We start from the raw sequence: 25573 nt of genomic DNA on the forward strand, positions 1-25573 counted from the left end.
TGCCCCGATGCAAACTTGCTCAAGCCTTTACTCGCCATTTTCGTTATGCAAGGAGATTCGCATCGCAAGGTCACCAGCGAGCCAGGACCGGACCGATCGGGTAGGAATGGTGACACCGGCGAAGGGCCTCGGCCAACCAAGAAGCAACGAAGACAACGGCCATCTCACAGCTGTGCAGGTCAGTGCTTCCTGGTGGCATTCGAGCTGCACGGCTTTAGGAAATTAATGCCCAATATCCAGAATGTCGTCGGCTGAAGATGAAATGCGATCGGCAGGGTTAGTTATTGCCGAGTATAGAGATCGTCCACGGACTGAAGAAATGTTGCAGTGCCATGCTCAAACTGTGTACGGCGACGCCGGGTTGAATTTTGTAGTCCGGCTGCAGGCAGCAAGACACCGTCGCGGTTTGTTTGCCATCATGTATGGACATGCAGAAAGCTAAATTAGCACCACAGTGGAGAATTCGATGTGCAGTCTAGACAGCAGCAAGATGACGGACAAGCTCAACAGCCGCGATACTCTAGTGAAAATGCTCACCTTTCGCGCGATGCCGTGGACATTGACCATCAATCCATGCACCTGGGACAACCGCAACAACAGCATGATGTATTACAGCATCACCACTATGCTCATGAAACAGTCGCAGCGCAGGGGTTCACGGACGATTCTGGTCGCGCCGCTATGCAGCAGCACTCCGGCAGCCGGGACTTCGAACAACTCGCCCTTCTGGCCCGTGCGCTACAGCCTGAAACGGTACACAAGTCCCCCTTGGTACCTTCAGACAGGATCGCCCCCCAGCCCGACGATCCAAGCACAGCTAGCGCCTCGAACAATCCCGCGTCTCAGCCCATTGGCGCTGGCGAACAGAGTGGTTCCTATGGCACACTAATGTTGAGTAAAGGAGGACGATCCAAGTATCTAGGCCCGACAGCAGGTAGTGAATGGTTGAAAGAAGTATGTCATCTGCTTGAGTGGTGCTGATGGCGCTAATCGAGGGGATTATAGTCGGAAACGCAAGACATCTCAGACAGTCCACCGGGTACTCGAGCTGCATCCCCAAAAGTCCTCCAGGCTTCGGTCCCGTCTCAGGCTGCTCGCTCGATCGTGGATACTTCTCCCATTGCCTTTCCTTTCAATGCTTCAGCGGCCCATATCAGTACGCGCGATCTCCTTTCACGCCTTCCTTCAAAAGAGGAGGCGGAGACGTTGGTCGAGTCATACTATCGCTATTGTGCTTGGCAGTGAGTGTTGTGGACAATGTAAGGGACGTTCTGACATGAAATCTAGTCATGATGTTGCTCCCAAGGTCGCGTTCCAGAAAACATTTGATCGCGTCTACAAGCTTTCGAATGGGGAGTCCTTGTCTCCACCAGTCAATCCGCAAGAAATTGCTCTCGTTTTCATCATCATGGCTCAAGGCACAATGTATAATATTGAGATGGCCAACTACGACCCATCTGCCGAAGAATGGCTGCATCTCTCGGAAAGGGCCCTGGTCAAAGGGCGCTTCCTGTCGAACAACATGGTTGCCGGACTCCAAACTCTGGTGAGTTCTAATAGTGTCACTCCTTTTAGTCGCTAATCATCTGCAGCATCTGATGGCGCATTTGCATCTGTGCGTTGACTGTCCAGAGATCTCCACTCGCATCGCTGACAGTTGAACAGGGAGCTGGATAAAGGTGGGCGCGGTGACAATGCTTGGCCGTTGTGGGGTCTTGTCATGCGATTGATTCAGGCAGTGAGCACAGGCCGTAAGGCTCCTGAGGTGGAGGCAAGGCACTGATGAGTATGTTCTTAGATGGGTATGCACCGGGATGGTACCCGCTGGAATCTACCGGAAGATGTTGTCGAGGAAAGACGCAAGGTGTTCTGGGAGTGTAACGCTGCTGATATCTTCCAGGCGCATTGTTTTTCAAGACCGTATGGTTTACTTTACTACGCGTATTGCAAGGCTGACACTGAACAGGTGTGCCATCAATCCCGAGCATTGCGACGTCGCATTTCCTTCCGATCCGATGAATGGCGAAAAGAGCTATTCTATACTGCGATTTGAACTTTCTCAGCTTTCTTCTGAGTGTGTATTGTCCACGCAGATTTTCTTCACAGCTAACCCAGCTATAGGATTCTCAATATGGCGATGAAGGTGCAGCAGCCGGCGTACTCTGCTGTCATCGACTTAGACCTGAGACTGTATGGATCCACATCACTCAATGGAAGTGCAAGCTGACTGCCTCTAGAGGCGAATTTGAACGCAACCTTCCATTCTCCCTCCGGTGTCGAGCAGCACTGTTAGCAATGCCCTCTCGATACCCTCAGCGCGAAGCAGCCATTGAAGCATCACCAGAACCATCACGGAGGTCGATGACTATTTCCTTTCAAGTTCGTCAGACTTTTTACCGGCTTTATCTTTGGACTAACCCAAATAGCAAACGAATCTTGCGCTCAACATATCCGAGACGATTATCAACCTCCATCGACCTTACTATGCAAGAGCGCTATACGACGACAGCGATGGTGTCAAGTCCGTATATGCATCTTCTTTCCTGACTGTGATAGAACGTTGTGCAGTAAGGCAACGCCGTTATCCTCTCATGACAAACATCTAAGGTCTATAGATTATCATCGCGATGGTCGACGACATCCATACTCGTTTTCCTGCTGTAAGCACCAGGCAATGGAACCTTTGGGTAAGGTCATGTCCCTCGCCCGAGGCTAGGGAGTCTCACGTTTGTTCTAGTTTCATGTATTCGGTTCTGCCCTCTGCTTAGGAACGCTGGTGTTGCGCGATCCAGGCAATCCTATGGCTACCTTTGTCCTCACACAGCTTGACGCAGCCATCAGATTATTCACCTCCTTGATTCAGCGCGGCGCTAATACTCCCCGATACTGCCGTAATTTACAGTGGCTGCAGAAGCTGCGCACTCGAGCGTCGTCCAAGGTCTCTTCCGCGTCTACTGCACAAAGGGTCGACTCTCAGCGAGACACTGATACGGACCAGCAAAGAGGGGCAGAAGACAGAGAGGACAGTGAAGATGTGGAGTTGCTCGGTTGGCGCACCAGGCTTATTGAGCGAGCGGGCCAGGACCGTCAGACTATCCGGACCATTCAGCGCGCCCAAACATCAGCGAGTTCCCATATGTCGAACCCGTCGCCGAACGACCGTTATTTCGGAAATCCTCAAGGCGAGATGAGGGTTGGGGATATGATGGTGTCCAGCTTGTCGCTCCCATTTGTGAGTCCCGACTCGACAGACGGATTTGTAAGATCAATCATTGGGTCACTTGTGAACGAGGTTGACATGCTATAGGTGCAAGACTTTTGGGACCCAATGCTCTTGCAGGACATATTCGAAGCCCCTCCTGGATAACTTAACGCAAATGGACATTCAGAGTCTTTCACCCCAACGGTTAACGATCTGCACATCACTTTGCGCATATCAATGAAAGGGCATAGATTTACTTCGTCAAGTGTATCCTTATGGGCCTGATTTCTATCTGTTCCTAAATCACATAATACAACTTTTACAGGAAGATAAACTAGCTCCAGGCAGCTCTGAAGAGTAGGTATTGCAAATAGAAACACAATCTTAACTGTTGAGAGCTTCCTCTCTACATCTTCAGAAGTTATATTTGTTTGCGCTCTCTTACCGTATGCTTCGCGGGGATCTTGGGCGCATGTCACAGGCAGCCTATAACCAAAAGATAGTGAATAGCTTTAATTCAACTTTCGGTCACATCAAGATATTTTAAATCTTTATCCCTAAGCTTCAAAACCTTTCGGAGATGGCACCCCGCATTTCTAGAAGTTGCAAAGTAATATGTATATATTCCGTGCCCATTATTCTTTCCAGTATATACCAACTCTCTTTGCTAGCTCACAAACAAAACGACCGAGGAAATGTCCAAACCGACCAATTTTTCTACAACTCAGGGGCCATTGATCTTGACAGTTTCCATGATGGGTAAACCATTGTCGTCAAAGTAGACAGGCATACCGGTGCGGAACGAGTACTGTAGGGCGGTGGCGATTTTGGCCGCCTCATAGGCATCCTCCGGAGAACAAGTGAGGGGCTCGTTGTCGAGGATAGCGGAGGCGAATTCGCTAAGATCGTTTAAGAACGATTTATCGTAGAGCACGAAGGCATCAGGCGTAGTAGCTGTACGCACACCGTATGAGTCACGAAGCTCGACACGGTTCACCGCAGAGTTGCCGTTGATGACAGAATGGCCTTTGGTACCGCACACGCGGGTCATACCCTCAAATCCGTTGGTGAGAGTACGTCCCAAGTGGGTGGTAAGGACCTTGCCGTTAGCAAACTCAACCAGACCCCATCCGTTGTCGCAGTCACCGTACTTGGCGAGGTCACCATACACGGCCTGTTGACCCATGGCAATAACTCTGCTGACCTGTTTCTTGGGATTAGTCAGGCCAGATTTAACATCTAAAAAGTATCGGCCAATATCAATCTGTGTTGTGTGAGCAGACGTATGGAACCTGTAGACTAATGCAACTGACATCGTGGACACCCATATCAACAAATATACCTCCGGACTGTGCGGAGAATGTTACGAAGAATCCTGGGACATAATTAGAAAGGCTGTCTATATACGTAAATACGGGAGATGCTCACCGGTAGGGTCCTGCTGGTCGAGGCAAGTGGTCTCTACAGCATGGATCTCACCGAGCGAGCCACTGTCGACTATTTGCTTGGCGGCACGGTACGAGTCATCATCTGGCACTTGTCAGCCTCGAGCACTAAGTGAGAGGTCTGGTGTAACTCACATCGTCGGCAAAATGGGACTAAAAACTTAAGGTGAGGCTTAGAGGTAGCCTTCGCGAGAACCTCTGCGGTGGTGGTGACATCCACCGAGATGGGTTTCTCACACATTACATGCTGGCAGCTTGTCAGTTTTAAACATGCTAAGAAGTTGTTCGACTTGTCGCTGGCAGACTTACCAGACCCAGATCAAGGCCCTTGATGATTAAGGGAGCGTGGGTGGCAGTTGCCGTAGAAATGAGAACAGCCTCGGCACCACTATTCTTCATGCACTCCTCTGGATCGGCAAAAAACTTAACGGAACCTGGAAGATTGGCCTCTGCCCACTCATGGCTACCGGGCTTTGTATCGCAAGCAGCAACCAGCTCTATGCGAGGTTGCTGGAAAGCGAGAATTCGGGCACGGATGGCCCCAAGGCGGCCGAGACCGATTAAGGCGAGCTTGAGGCGAGTTTGGGTGGCCATATTGTCGGAGTTGCTTTTATTTGGAGGTGAAAGTGATTGGAAGAATACTTTGGGACCAGGCTTATAGCTTTCCTCTCATCCTGAGCTTTTCTACCCTGGGAACGTTCCGCACCCAGCTCTCATCGTGGGGCCCCCCGATCTGAAAACTATGCTGCCAACGCCGTGAGGTAGTATGGCAGACCAATTAGGATAATTTCCGATTTAGCATATTTTTGCAGCGGAGGGAATCATCTAGACACTTTTTGGCAGATATTATCTCCGACGCTTTGTCGGTCCGTTGTGAGGAACTTAAGTCCGACGCTCATTTATCCCGATCGGACTATCGGAGCACACCCCGGCAGTCACATTCAATAACCCAGTGGTCATTAGACGCTTCATCAAGTGCAGGAAGCGTTATACAAACGTTTAATACCTCCAAACCTTTTCAATGGGAGTGAAAATCCAATTGCTGCCGTGTCCCTGGGATGTACCAAGGTAAGAACCTAAAGCTTTTTAATAGTCGACTATACCCAAGGCGTATCTATTAATTGCATCACTGATACTAAGTGTGTTCATGAAAGAATATATTCTTCTGCTGCCAAGCTGGATGTAAGCTTCTGAACTGGCAACATTGGCCGTCTAGCTAATGGTTTGATAGATAACCTCAGCTGGGAAACCCTCGAAAGGAAGCTGGTGAATACAGAAAATAAAGAGCCAGAAGAGCTAAAAAATTATATACTATTACACAAGGCCCAAGATGTCTCGCGATTTATTATTAACTCCTTCCTCCACCCCAATTCCGAATAAGGGCAGGTAAATAATGAATTTATTGGGAGGTTTCGAGATTGGAAAAATGCCCCAACAGCGTTTTGAGAGCCCTTAATAATTTGGCATCGGTTCATGTATAATATAGATATCGGATAGTATAAACATGCGATTATACAATCAGGCCAAAAAGTCTCGCCTTAGTGGCTAGGACAATTATCAGATCTCGCATATCCACATATCTTCCTTAGGAATGCATTTAGCAGCTAAGACATAAAGGATTTGCATTTGTTAAACGACTATCTATAAGCACTGAGAATACCAGTCGTTCTGCTTCTGACAGGTGTACGGAGACGCGCAGGAGGTTGGCCCAGTCCATCCTTGGCCTCCACATTGGCCCCAGTGTGTTTGAGTTGCGGCACTCGCTGTGGTAGTGGTGCTTGCTGTTTTTGAGGTAGTGGTAATCGTGGTAGTAGTCCTGGAGGTGGTCTTGGTTGTGCTAGTAATCGTAGTGCTGGAACTTGAACCACCTGGGTTCGTAAAGGTTGATCCGATATCGCCCCAACGAATATTAGAGAACACCACATGCGTGTCCGGATGTGCAGATTGAATCAGTGATGGATTGCCTTCCGTACTACTGCAGGGTCCCGAGCTACCGCTGTCTAGCCAGTTCATGTAGCCGCTTGCATCGTTCCAGATACTGAATATCAGAACCATACCTCGGCCGAGAGCCTCTCCCATTGTTGTCAGACCACCAAAGCTAGCAGCAGAGCCGTCAACTGATTCACACCATGACTCAGTGATTGAGCTGACACCAGTAGACGACTGAGCATTAGCGATAAGCTTGCCATTCTGTATGTATTGGCGGCGAATTTCAGTAAGTTTACCAGTCGTAGTGCCGTCATTTGTGATGAACTGCGTGGTGATTGTGAATGGCTTGGATGTATCGATAGTACCTCCTGGTCCCCAGTAATTTTGTTGTCCAAGCGCGTAGGGATTAAATCCACATCCGCCTCTGTCGCAATCAGTGCTGCTGCAAGGGTGAGGGGTGAAGGAATTTGCACGGGAATTGGCTTCCAGAATGTCCATTTCATTGCAGCAGTAGCTCTGGCCACTGGTATTGAGAGTGCCATTCCTCCACGTCGAGACTGGACACTGGGCGTCGCAGTATCCTGAGCCGTATTGCGCGCCACCTGTGTTGTATTGGTTTTTTCCTCCCGTAGCGCTCATTTCAGACAAATAAAGTGCTCCATTCTCGCCACAGGGGAGCGTTGAAAGATCTACATCAAAGCTGAGCTCCTGACCGAGGAGTTTCATCATGACATAGTTGCCGTCAGAACCCAGCAGGTAGAGCCGTGGTGACGCATTGGTGGTTACTCCGTTGCTTTGGATGTACTGGTGCATCGTTAATGTGCCCCCAGAGGTAGAAACACCTGCTGTTGTGTAGTTTGCAGGTTCAATCACGCAGTTCCTGCTACAAGTTGCTGTATCAGGGCACAGAGTTGAGTTGACCCCGGAAGAGGTGGTGCAGGATTGATAGCCGCCAACAGTGTGTATCCAGTGGTAGCCCCAGTCTAAGACCACGGATGTATCCTGCTGTACACAGCCACCACTTGTGGTGCATTTCCAGGTCGTCAAAGAAGGGTTCGCAGGAGACGTTGTGGCAGGTTGTTGGGCGCGGACAAGTGGGTGGAGGACTAGGCCAGCCGCGATAAGACTTCTTGCTATGGAACCCATGCTGACTTACGGAGTCTTCCAGAATGTCGAGTAGGATCATGGCCCGGCCATTCTTCGGGGGTGATGCAGTATTTATAGCTTTGGTCCGGGAATCGCGTTCCACTAGGCGCAGCATCTTCTGAAACCACTTACACGGCCCCCGTTACTCGTGGTAACGGGCTTATTCCTTCATGGGACACGGAAATGAACACTGGTTCGCCTTTCTTAAGCAAATTTTGGGTTAAACAAGCTCGTACGGCCCGCCGATCCGAATATAGATTGCGTATGTCTCTGCAACAGCCGAGAGGAGCCCTGCAAAACCCCGCATTTAACCCTGGATTTATATCTTCAGGAACTTTAACAACACTATTTCCTTTAACACTGCTAATTGTTGTCGCCACCAAATATCAACTCGAAGGACCTTCCTGTTCCGTTCGGGGCTTGTCTCTTTTTGCCACGGCAGTATTAGGCTCTGTTTTGCCTAAATTGAAAGACTACAGCCGAGCCATCCAACTATAGTTTGGAAGATTTAGATGCCAACAGTTGTTTTCGGCCCAAAGCGTCCATTAATAGTAGGTAAAACAGCTACCAGTTTTTGCGCTTGGAGTATTGGAAATGGGGAGTTCTGCAATGACCGTGTCTGGTGTTAACAAAGAAACCAGAAGGCAGCGGTTCATGAAGAGCGTACTGGGTTAATTGAGACCTGCAGGGCCACAATATCTGTCTCACTATTTTCGTCAATTCGAGGCGAAAGGTTATCGCAGATCATTCCAGCTAGGTCCGTGCGGCTAATGTGTTTAGAGACGCTAACTAATATAAGATATGGTCAACAGAAAGCCTGATAAACTTGTAGAGCACTGCAAGAGCCGGGCGAAATTGCCCCCAAGTTCTAGAAGTCGGGCTGAGTAATCATACGAGCCCCCTACGATAGTTAAAAATGACTACAAAAACGATTCTAATTCCGGAATGCTCATGTATCAAGCAGCTTAACTTATAGAGCGTTCTTCAACGACTTCAATCGTGCTGCTTATTAAGCTGGCTGACCAAATAAATTTAGCGTGGTGTTTTAGCAGTACACTTCGGACGGGGACCATGGTCTAATCTCTAATTAGAACACACATCTCCAGTGCCAATGTTGAAATCACACATCATACAGAGTTTGTAGTACTTAATATAGAAGCAGGTTAGATACACTAAAATGGTGGCACTGCCTTGAGTAACTTGACTCCATGTGGAGAAGTAATCCCTAGCTGTAACACTGCCTCTTCACTGCCAAGCCAAGAAGTATGAGACGAATCGACCAATGCAATAAACCGCCAACAGTGGAGTCATGATGCATAATCGATTGAGTTTGGCCCCCAAGGCTCTTAAAGAATACATATTAATATAAAATACACCGTTGTAGTACATTCACTCATCATATTCACTGAGAATGTCTGTCGCAACCTACTCCCATGCACGACTTGATCGGCCGATCATTCCCAAGGGCTCCACGCCCCGGAAGGTGATGAAAGCCCCCGATCACGATATCTATCTTCGACGAGAACACATTGCCCGAGAGAAAACCAACCTGATCGTCAAGCCGTACGGCGGCGCTCTATCTAAGACCGATTACAAAGTCACCTATGAAGCAGGGGGCCTTTTATTCTCGGTCTCTGGTCGCGAATACAACGAAGATCGCAAATGCCGTGAAGTCCGAGATAGTTCTGGCTTGCCTATGTTTGATGTCCATCGGAAGCCAGGCTTTCATCTCTTCAGCTGGATCATCACCCTTCCCGGCAGCAAAGTTGGGGAAGGAACTATCGGGAAAGCCACTAGCTGCGGACTTGGAGGAGGCAGCATGGAGTTGTGGCTTAAAAATGGAGAAAGAGAGGAGAGATTAACCGTGATAAAACATGGCCATGTCATGACCTTCTTTGATGTCTTTCAGGGTGCTGCTTTCAGTGGTGGACGGATTGCGGAGTTTCGCGAGAGCACCCTACATAGTCAGAAACTGGCACTACGGAGCTCTTCGCGAAGGAAAACTCGACCGGCTTGGGATGTTAATATAACACCTGGTGTGGATATGGCCTTGGTAGGTATACGGTTCCATAACTCTAAGTTCCAGTGGCTAACCCCAGAGAAGATGTCAGCACTGGGCGTCATTCTATCCGAATGGTACTTCAAAACAGATTAAGAGGGGGGAAATAGATGCACAAGGGAAGGAGAACATTTGTCGCACTAGTCTCGTGTAATTGTCATGTTCCAGACTGTTGGTGCTGTACACACTAGGATTTAAGCCTTCAGCCCAGACAGCTTGAAGGCGTTTGTCAATCTTAAGATGGGTGACAATGTAGCATTTTGACAGTAGTTTTACCCATATGGATTAATTCGAATTTGCCATTTCTGGGGTTTTCGGACAACTAGGATACTACGATCTTGATTGCCGCCAGTTTGCTGACATACGTAGCTGAAGCCTACCATGTTATTCAGGGTAAGTTATAAACGCATCCAATAGACACAGCTAGGACAAATGACGATTAAATCTCTGCATAGCAAAATGGTGAATGGCGTGCTTCATTACATGCACAGGGGCTGGTCGTTTAGTGAATAGCTCATACTGAGCAATGCCTTGCTCCAAAAGGACGTCAAATCCATCCGCGATAATCCAGCCTTGCGACGTGAATGACTCCAACTTCTTCAGGACACCCGTCCTTGTCGGACCGTACGCTACCTATATCCGTTGTTAGATGGATCTTATGCCCCGGTTGGGGTTATGGGTGAATAAGGTACCTCAACATAAACACCTCCAGTCTTGCTCTGTAGCCATTGATCTGGGAGCTGGAATGTGAATGATTCGGGTTGATTCTGTGGATTTGGGATACATGAGACGATTATTGTTGGAGGACGAAGCTGAGCTGGCCATTTATCACTCGTAGATTGGAGCAATGTAAAATTGAGCGGCGGGCCAATTTTCGACGCCGCCCATGGTGTGAAGTAATCAATCAGTTTCTGCGCATTGTAGGTGGTTCGGTTGAATATACAGATATTCCTGACTCCGAGCTGGTGACAAGCGTACACAGCCGCATGTGCCATACCACCAGCACCGATAATTAGGGCTGCCGTGCTGTCGCGGACACCATTTGCAGGCGACAGATGTTTGTAAATGCAGTGACGAATACCAAGGTAGTCCGTATTAAAGCCCTTCCGGATCCTCCGTGAGAGTGGAAGACTTCCTGGTTGCGGGCGAGTCTCGATCTCGATCACCACCGTATTAACAGCGTTAATATCTTGGGCGTCCTCGCTGATTTCATCCAAGTACTTGAGGACTTCGGTTTTGTAGGGAAGCGACACAGCAACCCCTCCGTATTGAGGATTATCCAAAATCTCATTGATGTCGCTCAAATTTAGACTTTCTGTGAGGTTATATGTATGGGGCAGTCCACAGGCAGCGTACGCTGCATTGTGCATTTCCGGTGACAAGCTGGAGGACAAGTCTTTTCCAATAATAGTAAACCTTCTCTGCTCGACAAGAAAACAGCCCGAAAGAGCTAATTGAGCTTCCTGGAGTGTCACTCCTTCACTTCTCATCGATTCAAGTACCACAGGAGATAATACTGGGTTGAGGCAGGCTGAGGGACGCCCGGGACGGCCAACATGGTATGCGATAATAGGGATAGGAGATTCTGAGACAATTCTCTCCTGGAAGCCAACACAGCCCAGATTATCTTGCGGTAACGACGATTCTCCTGTTATCCGTACTGCTGTACAGCCCAGCTTGTACGCTCGATTATAGATGGATGCAAAGTCGCGGTAATCACTGCTCCATTTCAAAGGTGACTTCTGATGGTACGTAGCGATGACTTTTGCATGGCCACTGTTACCGACCAACTTTTCGAAATGTTCATCCGGACAGGACAATGAACAGGTGAAGGCGTCCGGTACTAAGCGAGTAACCAAATTCAAAATATTTAAGTAGTCCGTGATATCTGAATTTCTGGAAGACCTTAAATCCAGAATGATGGGAGCCCGTGAGTACCTCTTCAGAAGAGCTACACACCTTGCTATTGTCTCGGTAAGGTCATGTTCTCTGAAGTGCACCGTGTCGATAACTAGGCTGATAGCATCTGTCCCATTCTCTAGCTCATCATAATTCTGGCAAGGTTCATTTAACCAGTTTACTGGTACCTGCAGAGAATATGTGGGAGAAGCAAAGAACGGGTCAACCGAATATCGCGATCGGTCAGAGACTCCAGAAATACGATTGAGGAATCTGACAAAAGTGCTTTCTGTTTCCTTAAGCTTCAGGTATATAGGCCGTGTGTCGTCAGTCTCGGAGTCAGCGCTCTCGGTAAGGTTGTAGTAGTCAAAGTTGGAGCAGGACCTGAAGAGCCGATCTCCTGATGTGATGATGCGATCGAATGCGTCCTTATTAATTGCCATGCTCTGTTGTAAGACCTCCTTGTCTCTGAGGATATAGATGATTGGATTCTGCTTTCCGAACTCTTGGAACAAGGTCTGTAATCCATTGCCTGCAAGCCATCCGATCCCAACAATTACACAGCCACGAGGGTACTTCACCAGCAGGCCATGAGAAAGCTCTCGTTCAGCTTCCAGATATCGTGCTGACCCGTATTTAGCGATATAATCCTGAGGACAAATGTGAAGATTATCTTGAAAATATGTCGGAAAGTCAATGAATCGGCGGCGAAGAGCCACGGATGCCATGATACCTAGGGTTTTCTTGCCGGCCCCGGGGAACCCAACGAGCAACACGGTAGCATCCTTACTGTACTGTCGAGGATGTGGTTGTGAAAACGTATTTAAGTGTTCATCGGACGACATGATTCCTGTATACTCACAAACGGTGCATCATGGCCGTGGTATTCGACATAACGAATCTATTCAACCACGTGAGGAGACAACGGCTAAGACTCTACCCGATCACATGACCATGACGTCCCCTACTTTTTGATGTGAGAACAATTTGCCCTTATCATTAGTTCAGCCAGGAAGCTCAATATAATAATGTCGAATTTGCCCGATTCGAAACGGCAACGTATCAGCCGTGCCTGTGATCAGTGCCGACGCCGCAAGTCCAAATGTGACGGCCTTCGCCCTGTTTGCTCCATCTGCCGCTCCGCGAGACGCAGTTGTACCTACCAAACCAGTGGACGACGGCGTGGGTTACAATCGGGTTATGTAAAGGCCCTCCAAACGATTCTTGGTGTCGTTATTCAGCATGCACCCAGCAGCGAAACCGTTGTCAAGAGCGTTCTGCGCGATGCGAACGCTCGTGGCAATTTCCTCGGTAGTGAGCAGGCCGAGCGGTACATAGCTGCCTGGAGAAGCTCTAAGCTATCGAAGGAGACGATGCAAATTCTCGACCCCACGTTTAAGGACACTTCTCAAGATGACGATCTGGAGTGGGAGCCCACAGACACGCTTAATGATTCAGAGGAAATCACTCTGCCTACTCAAACATTCGTGGGTGTGTCAAATACCCAGGAAGACACGGCACAACATGGAAGAGCTCTACTGCAGCAGCAGAATGACATCACTGCGTGGCCGTTACCTGAAAATATAATTGAGATCGTGGAGTTCTACTTTTCTCATATCCACTCTTGGTTTCCCATCCTTGAACGCCACGATATCTTGCGGGCCGTGCATAGCGATCCCGCTTCCGCAGGCGACTCAAGCGCCGGGTATCGCTTGACATTATGGACGATCATCCTGTATGTATCGGTTGCACAGGGGGGTATAACATCAGAACGCTCTTCCTGGCGTACGCATATCCAAACATTGCTTCAATTGCAAATTTTCGGCAAGCCAGAGACAGTCCGTCACGGCCATATTGAAGCTTTGCTCATCCTTGTGTTGTTGGATATGGGGCTTGGAAACATCTCAAGCGCATGGGTCCAGGTTGGTCAGGCAGCAAGGATAATCGTCTTGCTTCCAGTTTCAGCGAGAGAACGTCGATATGATCGCATGCTGCGCTGCTGCGTGTTTCTTGACACTATACTGTCCGCACTCACAGATCAAGATCCATGCTTATCTTTGGCAACCCAAGCCAAATATAAGGAAATCGATGAGAACGGCCTTGAAGAATGGGATATGTGGAACGTATTTTCTTATCGCCAGAAGCAAGCGCAACACTCGGTACAAAAAGGCCCTCTACGTGCGTTGAGTGCCCTTAATATGGATTATCAATTGACGCAGCATTTGACACGAATTCTTCACTGGCAATCAGATAAGGGTAGCCCTGAAAGGCTGGTAGCTGATTTGCATCAGTGGAAGCAAGCCCTTTCTCGCCGCTATCCTGCTTCATCGAGTCACACGCCTGCACTACTAACCTTACATCTGGCCTCAAATTTTGTGACTCTCTGCCTCATGTGGAAGTGTCTGGCATTTAACCCCTCAATACTTAATATGGCGAGAGACACAGTGAGATCCACCCTCGACCTACTGGATTGCTATATCGAAATTGCAGGAACGCCAAGGTCATCACCTCTCTTACGCTGGTTTCTCTATCAAACACAGCGTACATTCAGTTTAACAGATCTAGGATATTGTGGGCCTGAGAAAGAGGAAATTATAAAACGAGCAACAGAATTGGGTTCATCGCTTAACTGGCTCAATAACAATGGAGACTGTTGGAGCAGTATAGCAGGTTCATCATCTACTGCATTATGCCACAGTTTAGGACCACTTGGTTCTCAGTGTCCAGAGTCACCTCCTCATGATGCAAGAGCTTTAAATGGACATGTTATCTCTGCTGAAAGTAACTTGGACACATCGGCCCAATTCAGTGACATCTCTATACCCTTAACTCAACCTCGGCAAGCCACATTGAGTGATATAACAGTACCGGCAACAACCCTCCCTCAAGCTGACAGCGAACACGATGATCTTATCTCTTCTGATACTATGTTTGAGGAAATGGTGACGTCTCTGATACCTACGGAGTATGTTTACCCCTATATTTTGTGTTGCAAGTGCACCACATACTAATGTGGAGCAGGATTCAGCCTACCTTTGCCCAGAATTTGGGCTTTTGTGCTGGAGACATGGACCTGGAGTTTCTCGATTCCCTCCGTCAATCGGATCACGAGTAATATGAATTGTCTGCAGACATTACGCTTTAATTTTGCCATATTTTGGGCATTTACAAGCCGAACTCCTGCTTCAGTCCATTCCATGCCTGGATGCCTCTTTCTGCGTGTGTCTTCGGTGTTGTCGGGTCGGGGTCTGACATTGTCCGGGAGAACAACTCCATCGAAACCCACCCCCTGTAACCCAGACCGCTCAGGAATGCCTCAGCCACTTGTACCACCGGGAGATACCCCCCTTTGTCTTGTTCATAAAGGAACAACCTGGCATTGCGACTCCAACTCATACGCGATGGCTGACCTTCGACATAGAAGGGATGGCCCTGAACCAGTGGCTGCTCCATTTTTTCTGCATCCACCACTTGGACGTAAAATACCTTATTCACATCCACCGTTCTTATCAGATTTTTGATGGTCTCTTGCAAGTCTGCGTCGGCATTTGGCGTCTTTCCAGAAGCACATGCGGGGTCTGCCCAAACCCGGCCGGTGATATTGAAGGTGTCAAGACAACATCCGAAGTTTGTTCGGTCAACACGACGAACGATGTCCCACATATCTTCCCAGGTTGAGATATAAGTGCCCCAGGCCAAGTTTTCATATGCAAAGCGGACAACCGGAGTCTCTTGCAACCCAAGGTCTGCAATCTCGGTCATATCCGCGACAATAAGGTCCCGGTCTCCAGAAATCCCCTCGGATTGGAAATTCGACGGAATTTGGATAATATCGGTCCCCAAGATTTTCACTATTCGAAACCAGACTTTGACCTTTTGCAGTTTTTGTTCATGCTGAGAACGATCTACCAATCCCTCGTAGAATAGGAAAGGCTGCAAGCCAATGACTTTAAGGCCGTTCTGGTCGCAGATTGCCCGTGTTTCGCGGGCAGCCGCGAGCAAAGACTCGTCGTTAAGAGCGCCCTTTTCTTTGGCAAGATATTCTAAATCTTCATAGAATATTTCCACACCTTCAAAACCGGCATTGGCTGCTTGCGCCAGCTTCTCGGAGAGGGAATGAACCCAAGCTCTTCCTAGGGACATCGAGGCAATTGCTGGTTTGCAGGACATGATGATTTGGGGTGAGAGATGTATTTTGCTAGCTTGAAACAATTTGAATGCAGGAGATTCTGTGCCTCTCTATGTGGGAGCTCCCTCTTAAGTATATCCATGACTATCTCCGCAGTGACACCCCCACCGGCTGTATCCTTAACCGAAATCTCCCATAACTGGTGAATTATCCAGTTCCAAGCCTAGAAGTTGATTGCGGGACTCTCTGCGGCTGCTTTACGCAGCACAGCCCAGGCTTCCTCTGCAGCGATCTTCTTGCTCTGCTCTTCCCCGCACCACAATCTGTATTGCTCGTGAATCTGATGCCCAATGATCTCGGTTCCTTCAACCGTCTTCCAGCCTGCTCTCTTTCCGGCCTGTAACATCCGTGTGTTTCTCGGCTTGAAGCACATGTCTAACAGGACTCCTTTTTGCTTCGCATTGGTGAGAAAGTTGCTGAGACACCGCTGAACCTCCAGCTCTTCTGGAGTAGTTGGTTCCGCATCCGGCACCGTTCCTACTATGTAGTAGGGCTCTGCCAGGTCCTGCACTTGCTCTGCCGACTCCACATGCACCAGGCGGAGATCTTGCTCATAGTTCTGCTGAACATCCTTAAACAGCGTAGTTGTTTCTTCTCGATCGCGGTTGATAACATAGATGGGATTGCAGCCCAGCCTGTCATGAAGAGTAAATATGGCTGCGCGGCATGCGCCTCCTGCACCAATGACGACTGCGGGCTTCCCTCTGCCTTCGGAGCTGGCGCCCAGAAGACATCCTTCTATCCCTCTCCAGTCGGTGTTCGTGCCCCTCAGCTTCCCGTCAGGGGTTTTATACACATTGTTGCATGCTCCCAGCTTGGTTGCATATTCGTCGAGTCCGTCCAGATGGTCCATAATGGTTCGCTTGTAAGGCATAGTAACCACACCTCCTGCAAAGCTGGGCAGGCGGAAGAGTTGCATAACATCCTCAATGGTCGGACATTCTTGAGCGCGAAATTCCATATCGTAGCCTAAGGACTTGGCGATGTAGTTGTGCATTGGCGGAGCGATTGAATGCGTGACGCCGATGCCCACGAGATAGGTATAGGTACGAGAGTCCATTTTTCTTGCTCCAGTTGTTGCAATGTACCGTTGCGATGTAAAATAAAGGATGGGGATGTTTTCTGTGCTCTAAATTCTTTTAGTCTTCGACCAAGTTGCTATACGGATCCTCTATCGCTTAAGGACATAACCGATGCGGGACAAATTTAGCCGATACATGTCAACATCGTTTACTCATATCTAATCAATGATTCCAAATATTTTGCCGAATGTCTGTCCCGAAAATACTACTCGGCCTCATATTGGCTATGTGTATCTGTTCCCAGATGTACATATGAATGTGTCCTGCGGTTTTCTCCTGGAACAATGAACCGGCGCAACGCACTTTTCGGCTTTTGGGCGCTATAGGATCCCTGAATTGCTGGACGGACTATTTTCCCATTGCAATGCATGCAGATGGGAGAGACTTTGCGTTGTCCTCCACCAAGAGCGCATACTTGTGCATAATGTACGCGCGCACTTATCACGGGCAGTTAGTCAAAACCTAACCAGTGTGCTTTAATCATACATTCCCTTTACGAAAATACGATGGATATCGACCATGAGGCGCTGTTACAAAATTAACATCCACTATCATCCTGAGAGGCACAATCCGTTATATACCGAGGCTCGCAAACTGGGTGAGGTAGAAAGATACTGAATAGCGAGACAGAACTTAGACCAGCCACCCCATAATACGAACAGTGAAGTACGTAAACCCACTTGGCTCATGGTCTAAAGGCCGTCTTTCGGGCGGACAGACCTGATATCTAGTCATCGGTTAAACCCATAGCCTGACTCAGTCATGCTATCCAACGCACTTACCTGGCAGTACCTATAAGTGCCCTAAACTTCACACATAGCCTCCAAATCCGTACGAGATCTTTAACACCATCGTATACCGACCATCATGCCATCTATACTTCTCATTAACGGTCCCAACCTGAACCTCCTCGGCACCCGCGAACCTCATCTATACGGTGCGACCACACTACGAGATGTGGAAGAGAACTCCAAAGAACTAGCCAATAGCTACGGAGTAAGCCTTGACGCTTTCCAGTCGAACCATGAAGGCCATATTGTCGACCGCATTCATGCAGCGCGGGGCCATACTGATGCAATCATCATCAATCCCGGTGCATTCACACATACGAGTGTGGCCCTGCGCGATGCTCTAGTTGGCGTCAGCATCCCGTTCATTGAAATTCACATTACCAATGTGCACGCCAGAGAGCCTTTTAGGCATCATAGCTATCTGTCGGACAAGGCGTCAGGGATCATTGTCGGGCTCGGTACTTTTGGCTATGAGGCTGCGATTCAGTATGCTGCGAAAAATATTATCAAAGCTTAGATGGTGTATCATGTTTCAGTCAATGCAAGGAAGCAGTTGGAGACTACGTACTACAGTTGGAAGTTGGATATGATAGAGCGTTACGAACGCTTTCGAGAAACATAACAAGTCATGGTTATCCGCCTTCAGAACATCATGTATAAACCTCAAAATCTACAAAGATGTTCTAGCCATTCCATCAGATCTCGTCCGTCTTTCAAATTCGTCCGCAACAGCCTGTCGCATGACCGTCTCCGGCGGCTCCCTCCCAGTCCAGATCCGAAACTGTTCAAACGCCTGTCGAAGCAGTACCTCCAAGCCGTCCGCTGTTGTCCATTTTTCGTGTTCCATCGCAACCTCCAAAAGCTTCGTGATCCGCGGCTTATACGCCATCTCAATGCATAGCCCTTGCTTCTTGCGAAACAGCTCGGCATAGGACTCGGCCGTAAAGGCCTCGCCGGGGACAGTCCCGACGATGAAGTCAGGGTCCTCAGCAAGTCCGGACGGGAAAACGACAGGAATGACAGGATGCAGACCTTGGAAATCTTGCGCGACTTTGGCGGCATTGGCAAGGGTCCGGTTGGCGATGTATATCTTCTCCACTCTCGCCTGGATCAAGGCATAGACAGCTGCTCGGGCGGCGCCGCCGGCTCCAATGACCAGCCCGACGGATGTATCGGGCTTGCTCTGGGCCATATACTCCGCAACCAGACTGTAAAGGCCTGACCAGTCGGTATTATCGCCGTGGATGCTCCGCTGGGAGGCGCCGTCGCCTGTCGGTCCTTCACTAACAGCCAGTGTGTTGATCGCGCCGATGGTGGAGGCGGAGTCGGATATCGAGGTGCAGAACTTGGATGCCCTCAGCTTGTGAGGCATCGTGATGCTGGATCCCCCGAAGGTGCTGTCTTCAATTATGGAGCGCACGGTATCTAGGTCGGGACACTCGTGGATGTCGTAATGGTGAGGAAGGCCATAGTGCTTGAAGCCTGCGTTGTGGATTGGCGGCGACAGGCTTTGGGATATCCCCTGGCCGAAAATATAGTAATTTTTAGGTCTAGACATTGCAGGTGAGAAAGACGATAAGTATTTGGTTTCTATCTATTGAAGCCCAGAGCGTACCCATGGGGTTGGTAGAACTATGTATATCTTGGGCCGTCGGCTATATTCAACTCCTAGTCCTGCCAGCATCGGGCTCGCAGGAATAGCCTTTTGCCGGGAAATCGCATACCCTCCCCATGATCTACAGAGTATTGATTCTGTCATCGCTAATGTTCATGCGAATGAGCAACCCTCCCGGCCACGACCCTCCGGCACTCGGCCAATATGGCGGCCTGTCTTCCGACCTCAGCCAAGCTACCCACCACCTTCCGGTTGCCCCCTACAAAGCCATACAGGGCATACGGGATGCCGACCTCGCGGCAGAAGCCCAACACCAGCTTCTGCACGCGGCGCAGGTTATGTCTCGGCACACGCGGGAACAGATGGTGGATAGCTTGGAACTGGAGACCGCCATGCACCCAGTCCAGCCATTCCGGGCAGTCCACATCCATAGTGGTGCGGAGCATGCGCTGCGGGAACGACTCGTCGGGGCCCAGGTCTGCCTTGGACATGGCAAAATGCGAAAGCGTGAACTGCACATGCAGCGGCATGGTCACCGCATGGCTGATTAGCACATACAGGACGCGGGTGCCAACCGTAGGGAGCGAGCGGTAGACGATGCCGTAGCCGAACCACGCCCAGAAGACGAGGTTTCCTGCGATCTCGAAGTAGCGGTGCCACCAGGCCGGGCCCTTGCGGGGCCCCTGGGCATAGGCAAGGAATAGCCACGACTGGACGTACAGGTTGAAGCGGCCGAACATTAGCAGCGGGTAGTAGAGGTAGGCCTGGTAGGGGACGAGGCGCTGGGCAATGCGCGTGTAGGGCATGAGGCGCTCGTGGTAGGTGGAGAAGAGGCTGCCCAGGAAGCGGTGGTTGACGGCCAGGAAGGGGAGGTGCTGGTTGTCGGGGTCGTGTTCGGGGGAGTTCGTGACGAGGTGGTGGACGTTGTGGGTGCGCTTCCACCAGCCCAGGGAGAGGCCGCCGATTGGCGCGGCGATGATCATGCCGATAAGGTTGTCGATGAGGAAGTCGTGCGTGATGGCCATGTGGGCTGCATCATGAGCGGCAAAGACCATCTGTGACCAGAACCAGCCGAGGAAGACGGCGCTGGTGTAGTACCATTTGATGCGCAGGAAGAAGAGCATGATGGAGAAGAGAAGTGCGCAGCGGGCGAATTCCCAGAGGTACGCGGTGTAGTTGCATTCGTAAAGGCCTTCGGCGTGGACCTGCTGGTATAGGAGACGGTATTTCTCGATGATGGCGGACTGTGTAGACGCGTCCAGGGAGGGATATCGATCGAGCGTCAGGCTAATCTCTTCTTTGGTTTGAGCGTTCAGGAATGCCAGTGCTTCGGGGGGGTTGCGTTCCGGAGATAGCTGGGGAGAGCCTTCGATATTGACATCACTCGAGCCACCGTCGTCCGCTTGAGGCGTCTTCTCGTTCTCATGCCCGTTTTGGCCTCCCTGGATGGGAGGCACAAGATTACGCCACGGACCTTCGATTCTGCCAATCTGGTAGCGGCCGATCAGCTGGTGAGTCTCAGCTGAATGCATCCTACTCTGATCAGTCATGGTTTATTCAGCCTGCGCCAGCATCACATACACGGTGAACTCATCAGTGGCATCCTTCCCGATGAAATGCTGAATGGGCTTGTAGCCGCCAGGGTGGTAAGGGAGCCATGCGTCGACCCGAAGCACCTTCTGGTCTATTATGATTATCGCCTGGCCATCGGCGATCAGAGCCTCGATCTGGGAGGGAGATAGAAGCCGATCTCTTCCCGGGCCAGCATCGTTGGTTATACCCATTGGTGCTTGAAGTCGGCTATGTGTAGGGAACGTAGTTGGCTGCGGCCAGCGTATCCGCTAGACCAACTAGGCTGACATATTCATGCACCGCCACTGCATAGTTAGTACGTTTCATCACTAATGAAAGCAGCCTCCCTCAGTGAGCCAACATCTTCATTTAAAATATACAATTTAACAATATTTCGAGTAATATCCTCCCTAGTGAAGGACATGCCATGCAATAACTCAGATCAAGTACAAGACGTATGCAAAAACGGAAAACTACCCTGTGACCAGCACAGAACGACGAAATCAAGAGTCTATTACCGGCGGCTCCATCTTATTGTTGCGTCCCGTCCCCGTCGGCGCGATCCTTGGCCGGTTTGATAGCGGGTGCCTCCTTCGAGTCCGAGTCCGAGTCCGAGCCCATGTTCTTCGGATACTGCGAGCCCTTCTGCTCCTTCTGGTCCTTCTGTCCCCTGGACTCCGCCGGCTTGCCCGGCTTGGGTACCGGCGTTTCCTGGGCACTGGGGGGATCCTCCTTGAACGGCTCAGCGGCTCGTTGCTCTTCGGCCTCCTCCCGCATGGAATCCTTCACGAACGCGTTGTCGATGTCCCACTCGGTCTTTGGATCCCGGAACAACGAGTGCACGCGCTCCTCGCGCGCGGCCTGCGCCTTTTCCTCCTCCTCGCGGGCCTTGCGTTCCAGTTCCATCTCCTCCATGTGGCGAAGATCGTCCACGCTGGGCTCGTACAAATGCCAGATGGTGTAGTGCGGGAGACCGATGACCGAGAATCCCATCCGTTTGGCCATCTACAGGGGTTAGCGGGGTTATTCGATTTGCAGAAGTCGGGGGTTTCGAGGGAACGCACCTTGCCGAAGGCTTCAGTCTCGGCATGCTTCTCGAAACTGAACGCCGGGAAATGCACACCCGCGCGGAACACACGCGCCTTGGCGAGGATGCTGACACCGCCGACGCCATCCAGCTCCATCTCCATATCCGGGTCGCCGTAGGGGTCGCGGAGGTAGGCCAGATGGGGCCGCCAAGTAGCGTACTCCGCGTAGCCTTCCACGATGACGGCATCCTCGTCCAGGGTCTCGGCGAGAGCCAACGCGGTCTCCGATTCCTGCCACGAATTCAGATCGTAGGGTTGTTCGCCGCCGAGCCAATCCGGGAGGGGGCGCCAGACATCTACCACGGATTAGCCATGAAAAAAGTAGAAAGTAAAACGCAAGACACTCACTCGGCACAATGACATCCTTATCATGTCGCATGAGATCTTCGATGATGGTGAACGGCGCAGTCTGGACATCCGCGTCGCGCCAATAGACCCAGCTATGGGTGGGACGCAGGGTGGCGCTCAACAGCCAATTTCTGGCCTGGGCCATCAACTTCCTGCGCCCGGCCTGGGCGGCGAACCCATGTCGGCTTTCGACGTCCTGGGTGACCTTCTGGCCAAAGTCCTTCCGGATGACGGAGATCTCGCCAAACGGCATGCTGGCGTCCGGGTCGGTCTGCAACTCGCCCAGCATGCGATTCAGCATGCCCATGGTATCATCCTTGGAGTCGGAAACGAGGAAGGCGAGGTCGATGAGGTGGTGCGGGTAGGTGAGGTTGCGGAGATGCGAGAAGAACATGGGGAGGTGGGAGGAGGCATCGCGGAGCGGGGTGCACATGAGGACGCGCTCCTCTTGCTCCCAGCCATTGGCGGAGCCCTGCACCTTGGCCAAGTCATAATATCGGACGGTCTGGATTTGGAAATCGGCGGGGGAGGCGAGGAGTCCGAGGGAGAAAGACGGGATGAGGGCGGCGCGCCAGGAGGGGAAGATCAGGACCAGGAGGAAGATGGAGAGACCACCGAGGAAGCAGAGTCGCTGAAAGAGTTGTCGGCGACGGCGCAGAGCGGGTTGCGAGCGGGGTTGGAAGCTGTGGGAGGGTCAGTATGGGAGGAGAGGAACCGTCCAGACGCGGATGACAGGAGCATACGTACCGATGGGGAGAAATGGAAAAAGTGCTCCCGTGCCCGCGCGGGTAGGCCGCGTAGCCATTCACCAAGGCGTGATGGTGCCTATTCATTTCTCTAGCGCGAGGAGCATGTGTAGGGAAACCAGCTCCGACAATGCGCCAGGGAAGGGGAGGCTGATTTCAAGCTTCGACGCCACCGCGGGATGCGACAAGGATTGAGAGGAGGGAGGGAGGGAGAGAGGGGAAAAAGAGGTGAGTAAAGAAGGAGGTAGGAGGATCGCAGATCCTTTCTAAAAGATTATAAAAAGAGGCGAGAAAGAAAGCAAACGAGCGGAGGGAGGGAGTAGTGGTGGGCAGGGTGCAGGTGGAGGAGAGATGACAGTGATGATGTTCCGGTGGTGTAGCAGAAGAGAACACGACAGGCGGTTTGCCCTCCGGTTCCGAATCCGGCAGTGAACCACGTCCTCTGCCGGCCGTTTGCGTCTATGCAACCTCGTCCGGAGGACCGATTGGATGCTTACTGCTCATGGGGCCAAAACTAATCTATGTACTTTACTTCGATTGCTGCGGTCAAAATTCCCAAATCTACCCAAACTCCAAGAATGCTCCCAGGATCGACATGTTGATATCTCGACATCTCGACCGCATCAACGCTCGCTCAGTCGGGAGATCCGTGACTCGGGCGATCCCATCCCCTTGATCCCAATCTCGACCTGGCGCATCACCTTCTGGAGCAACGCCTCCATCTGAGGCGGGTCCCGCAACTCCGGGATGACGGATCCGGCCTCGTACTCGCTGTCCAGGATATAATATCGTTCCCTGCCCCAGGTCTCCACCGTGTCGCGCTGGAATGCGACTTTTGCGATCACCTTGGCAGGGACTTTGGTCTTATTGATCGTGCTCTTGGAGAAGACCCGCAGAAAAGGCCGCAGTCCAGACCGGGTCTGATGGGCCATTCGGACGGACCGGGGGGCCGTCGTGGTCAGATGGCTCTCTCCGGCGAGGCCTCCCGGGTCGAGGGTGAAGATATTAAGCGAGATGTTCCCCGTCTAGCGTGCGTGAGCGAGCGAGAACCGCCAGGGTGGCCGAGGGATATGCAGCAAACCTACCAGGACTAAACTCCGGCGCAAAGCGTACATGGCCGCACTCATGAGCAGCTTACTACTTCCAAAGCGTGCATTTCCTTCCCGGGAGCTCAACGGGGTCCCTGGCCGGGAGTTGACCTCCGGGTCCATTCGATCGAAGTAATCGAATGAGCCCTTGTTCATGGCCGCACAGCCGATGTTGATCACCTTGGCGCCGCCGGTGGGCGTCCCGTCGCCGGCGCGGAAGGCCTCCAACAGACTGATGGTCAACAGGAACGGCGCGATGCAGTTGGTCTGGTAGACGGGATCGTAGCCATCTCGTGTGACGTCGTCGGCGACATACGACGACACGGCGGCAGAATTGATCAACAGGGTCACCGGCGGGATCTCCTTCTTCCTCACCCGCTCGACGGTGTTCTGGGCGAAGCTGACGACCGAGTTGACGCTGGCCAGGTCGACGCGAGCCACCTCGACGGACCGTGGCCCAATCAGTCGAATGCGGTCCCGGAGGCGGCGTACACTGTCGGAGCGGATGTCGCGCGCCAACAGGAGGAGATGGACAAAGGGCTGGGATTTGGCGATGGCGATGGCGGTTTCCGACCCCAAGGACCCGTTGGCGCCGGTGATGATGGCGGTACCGCCGAGAGGAGTTGCCATGGTGTGGGAGTAGACAGTCAGATGTGAGAGACAGACGAGGAGAAAAAGAATCAGGGCCAGCCCGACATGTCTTTGTAGAAAATGACGGAGGCGAATAAGATCGGGCCGCAAGCCGATCGTCAGAGTAATAGACGAATGGGTTGGATAGGATTGGATATATCAGACGATCGTCAGGTACCGTAGGTCAGAACATGGCCTGATCGTGCTGCGTCTAGGAGGAGCAGGAGAGGGGTAGTCCAGAATAAAGATGAGGCCAAAGAACAAAAGAATAAAAGATCGGAAAAAAGACGCCAAGGACGGATCTGTACCAAGATGAAGCTGAAACTAGTCGCAGTGGGGGCGCCGGATGGGCCACTAGAGAGAAAGTCTAGAAATACGAGAGAAAAAGGTAGAATGCTGCAAACGCCATATGTGTGTGTGTAGATAGGTACCTAAGTCTAGGTAGGTAAGTAGCAGTTGACCGTCTATAGATCCCAAGGACCCGTAAAGGTATACGCTCCAGCCTACATCATGCTATATCCGCCACTCTCGACATCCCTTCTCGAGTCCCTACAGGGATTATTTATAGACTCGCTAATTCTTCCGTTATTAATAAGATTGACACTGAATCATAACAGACCGTCGAATTTCTCGTCCCGTGGCGTCGCACTAGCTCCCCTCATGCAGTCAGATCCAACGCACACCCTTCATCTGAGACCGCGCCTATAGTATCCCCCATTTGCCTCACGACGACGCCAGTCCAAA

At 51.0% G+C, this 25573-nt stretch overlaps 11 protein-coding genes across 11 annotated transcripts; 4 read left to right on the top strand and 7 right to left on the bottom strand.

Annotated features, from left to right (window-relative positions):
- Positions 1–9: 9 nt before the first annotated feature.
- On the top strand, positions 10–3367 carry BDV59DRAFT_207607 (uncharacterized protein; the record flags this gene model as incomplete). The annotated part of the gene is made up of 16 exons (XM_073695030.1): positions 10–178; positions 241–276; positions 329–404; positions 456–954; positions 1006–1241; positions 1288–1546; positions 1593–1615; positions 1666–1738; positions 1799–1920; positions 1967–2074; positions 2122–2190; positions 2238–2379; positions 2427–2567; positions 2616–2687; positions 2738–3259; positions 3308–3367. The coding sequence occupies exons 1-16, from the start codon at positions 46–48 to the stop codon at positions 3365–3367; spliced, it is 2571 nt and encodes an 856-aa protein (XP_073548254.1). The 5' UTR covers positions 10–45.
- A 559-nt stretch (positions 3368–3926) lies between these two features.
- On the bottom strand, positions 3927–5241 carry BDV59DRAFT_201680 (NAD binding Rossmann fold oxidoreductase; the record flags this gene model as incomplete). The annotated part of the gene is made up of 5 exons (XM_073693864.1): positions 3927–4466; positions 4516–4577; positions 4631–4732; positions 4783–4894; positions 4957–5241. The coding sequence occupies 5 exons, from the start codon at positions 5239–5241 to the stop codon at positions 3927–3929; spliced, it is 1101 nt and encodes a 366-aa protein (XP_073548255.1).
- A 1047-nt stretch (positions 5242–6288) lies between these two features.
- On the bottom strand, positions 6289–7868 carry BDV59DRAFT_207612 (putative endoglucanase; the record flags this gene model as incomplete). The annotated part of the gene is made up of 1 exon (XM_073695031.1): positions 6289–7868. The coding sequence occupies exon 1, from the start codon at positions 7720–7722 to the stop codon at positions 6289–6291; it is 1434 nt and encodes a 477-aa protein (XP_073548256.1). The 5' UTR covers positions 7723–7868.
- A 1241-nt stretch (positions 7869–9109) lies between these two features.
- BDV59DRAFT_177499 (tubby C-terminal-like domain-containing protein) lies at positions 9110–10057 on the top strand. Its single transcript, XM_073689617.1, has 2 exons — positions 9110–9775; positions 9827–10057. The coding sequence occupies exons 1-2, from the start codon at positions 9134–9136 to the stop codon at positions 9875–9877; spliced, it is 693 nt and encodes a 230-aa protein (XP_073548257.1). The 5' UTR covers positions 9110–9133; the 3' UTR covers positions 9878–10057.
- A 147-nt stretch (positions 10058–10204) lies between these two features.
- Positions 10205–12408, bottom strand: BDV59DRAFT_207614 (putative pentafunctional AROM polypeptide; the record flags this gene model as incomplete). The annotated part of the gene is made up of 4 exons (XM_073695032.1): positions 10205–10414; positions 10474–12198; positions 12241–12305; positions 12339–12408. 4 exons carry the CDS (start codon positions 12406–12408, stop codon positions 10205–10207), a joined length of 2070 nt encoding a protein of 689 aa, XP_073548258.1.
- Positions 12409–12695: 287 nt separating this feature from the next.
- Positions 12696–14857, top strand: BDV59DRAFT_207617 (uncharacterized protein). Its single transcript, XM_073695033.1, has 5 exons — positions 12696–13171; positions 13214–14201; positions 14232–14392; positions 14546–14645; positions 14702–14857. The coding sequence occupies exons 1-5, from the start codon at positions 12709–12711 to the stop codon at positions 14793–14795; spliced, it is 1806 nt and encodes a 601-aa protein (XP_073548259.1). The 5' UTR covers positions 12696–12708; the 3' UTR covers positions 14796–14857.
- Positions 14846–16929, bottom strand: BDV59DRAFT_207619 (xylose isomerase-like protein; the record flags this gene model as incomplete). Its single annotated transcript, XM_073695034.1, has 2 exons — positions 14846–15781; positions 16180–16929. The coding sequence occupies 2 exons, from the start codon at positions 16927–16929 to the stop codon at positions 14846–14848; spliced, it is 1686 nt and encodes a 561-aa protein (XP_073548260.1).
- Positions 16930–17818: 889 nt separating this feature from the next.
- BDV59DRAFT_193015 (type II 3-dehydroquinate dehydratase) lies at positions 17819–18259 on the top strand (the record flags this gene model as incomplete). The annotated part of the gene is made up of 1 exon (XM_073692145.1): positions 17819–18259. The coding sequence occupies one exon, from the start codon at positions 17819–17821 to the stop codon at positions 18257–18259; it is 441 nt and encodes a 146-aa protein (XP_073548261.1).
- A 153-nt stretch (positions 18260–18412) lies between these two features.
- Positions 18413–19300, bottom strand: BDV59DRAFT_207620 (uncharacterized protein; the record flags this gene model as incomplete). The annotated part of the gene is made up of 1 exon (XM_073695035.1): positions 18413–19300. One exon carries the CDS (start codon positions 19298–19300, stop codon positions 18413–18415), a length of 888 nt encoding a protein of 295 aa, XP_073548262.1.
- BDV59DRAFT_177503 (fatty acid desaturase) lies at positions 19240–21172 on the bottom strand. Its single transcript, XM_073689618.1, has 2 exons — positions 20939–21172; positions 19240–20890 (listed from the first exon to the last, which is right to left on the bottom strand). The coding sequence occupies exons 1-2, from the start codon at positions 21139–21141 to the stop codon at positions 19504–19506; spliced, it is 1590 nt and encodes a 529-aa protein (XP_073548263.1). The 5' UTR covers positions 21142–21172; the 3' UTR covers positions 19240–19503.
- Positions 21158–24829, bottom strand: BDV59DRAFT_193018 (Anp1-domain-containing protein; the record flags this gene model as incomplete). The annotated part of the gene is made up of 7 exons (XM_073692146.1): positions 21158–21234; positions 21649–21934; positions 21994–22313; positions 22366–23048; positions 23113–23200; positions 23740–24136; positions 24197–24829. 7 exons carry the CDS (start codon positions 24827–24829, stop codon positions 21158–21160), a joined length of 2484 nt encoding a protein of 827 aa, XP_073548264.1.
- Positions 24830–25573: the final 744 nt, after the last annotated feature.

This window comes from Aspergillus ambiguus, assembly GCF_047715705.1.
Source record: "Aspergillus ambiguus strain CBS 117.58 unplaced genomic scaffold BDV59scaffold_14, whole genome shotgun sequence".
Classification (NCBI taxonomy): Eukaryota; Fungi; Ascomycota; class Eurotiomycetes; order Eurotiales; family Aspergillaceae; genus Aspergillus; species Aspergillus ambiguus.

Bases quoted from the DNA above. Each gene is read 5' to 3' on its own strand.
- BDV59DRAFT_177503 (XM_073689618.1), bottom strand. From the start codon at position 21,141: ATGGGTATAACCAACGATGCTGGCCCGGGAAGAGATCGGCTTCTATCT. The intron at 20,891-20,938 runs GTATGTGATGCT...TGATCAGAGTAG, and splicing joins GCCACTGATGAGTTCACCGT to GATGCATTCAGCTGAGACTC.
- BDV59DRAFT_207617 (XM_073695033.1), top strand. From the start codon at position 12,709: ATGTCGAATTTGCCCGATTCGAAACGGCAACGTATCAGCCGTGCCTGT. The intron at 14,393-14,545 runs GTTCTCAGTGTC...GTGATATAACAG, and splicing joins CCACAGTTTAGGACCACTTG to TACCGGCAACAACCCTCCCT. The intron at 14,646-14,701 runs GTATGTTTACCC...AATGTGGAGCAG, and splicing joins ACGTCTCTGATACCTACGGA to GATTCAGCCTACCTTTGCCC.
- BDV59DRAFT_177499 (XM_073689617.1), top strand. From the start codon at position 9,134: ATGTCTGTCGCAACCTACTCCCATGCACGACTTGATCGGCCGATCATT. The intron at 9,776-9,826 runs GTAGGTATACGG...ACCCCAGAGAAG, and splicing joins CTGGTGTGGATATGGCCTTG to ATGTCAGCACTGGGCGTCAT.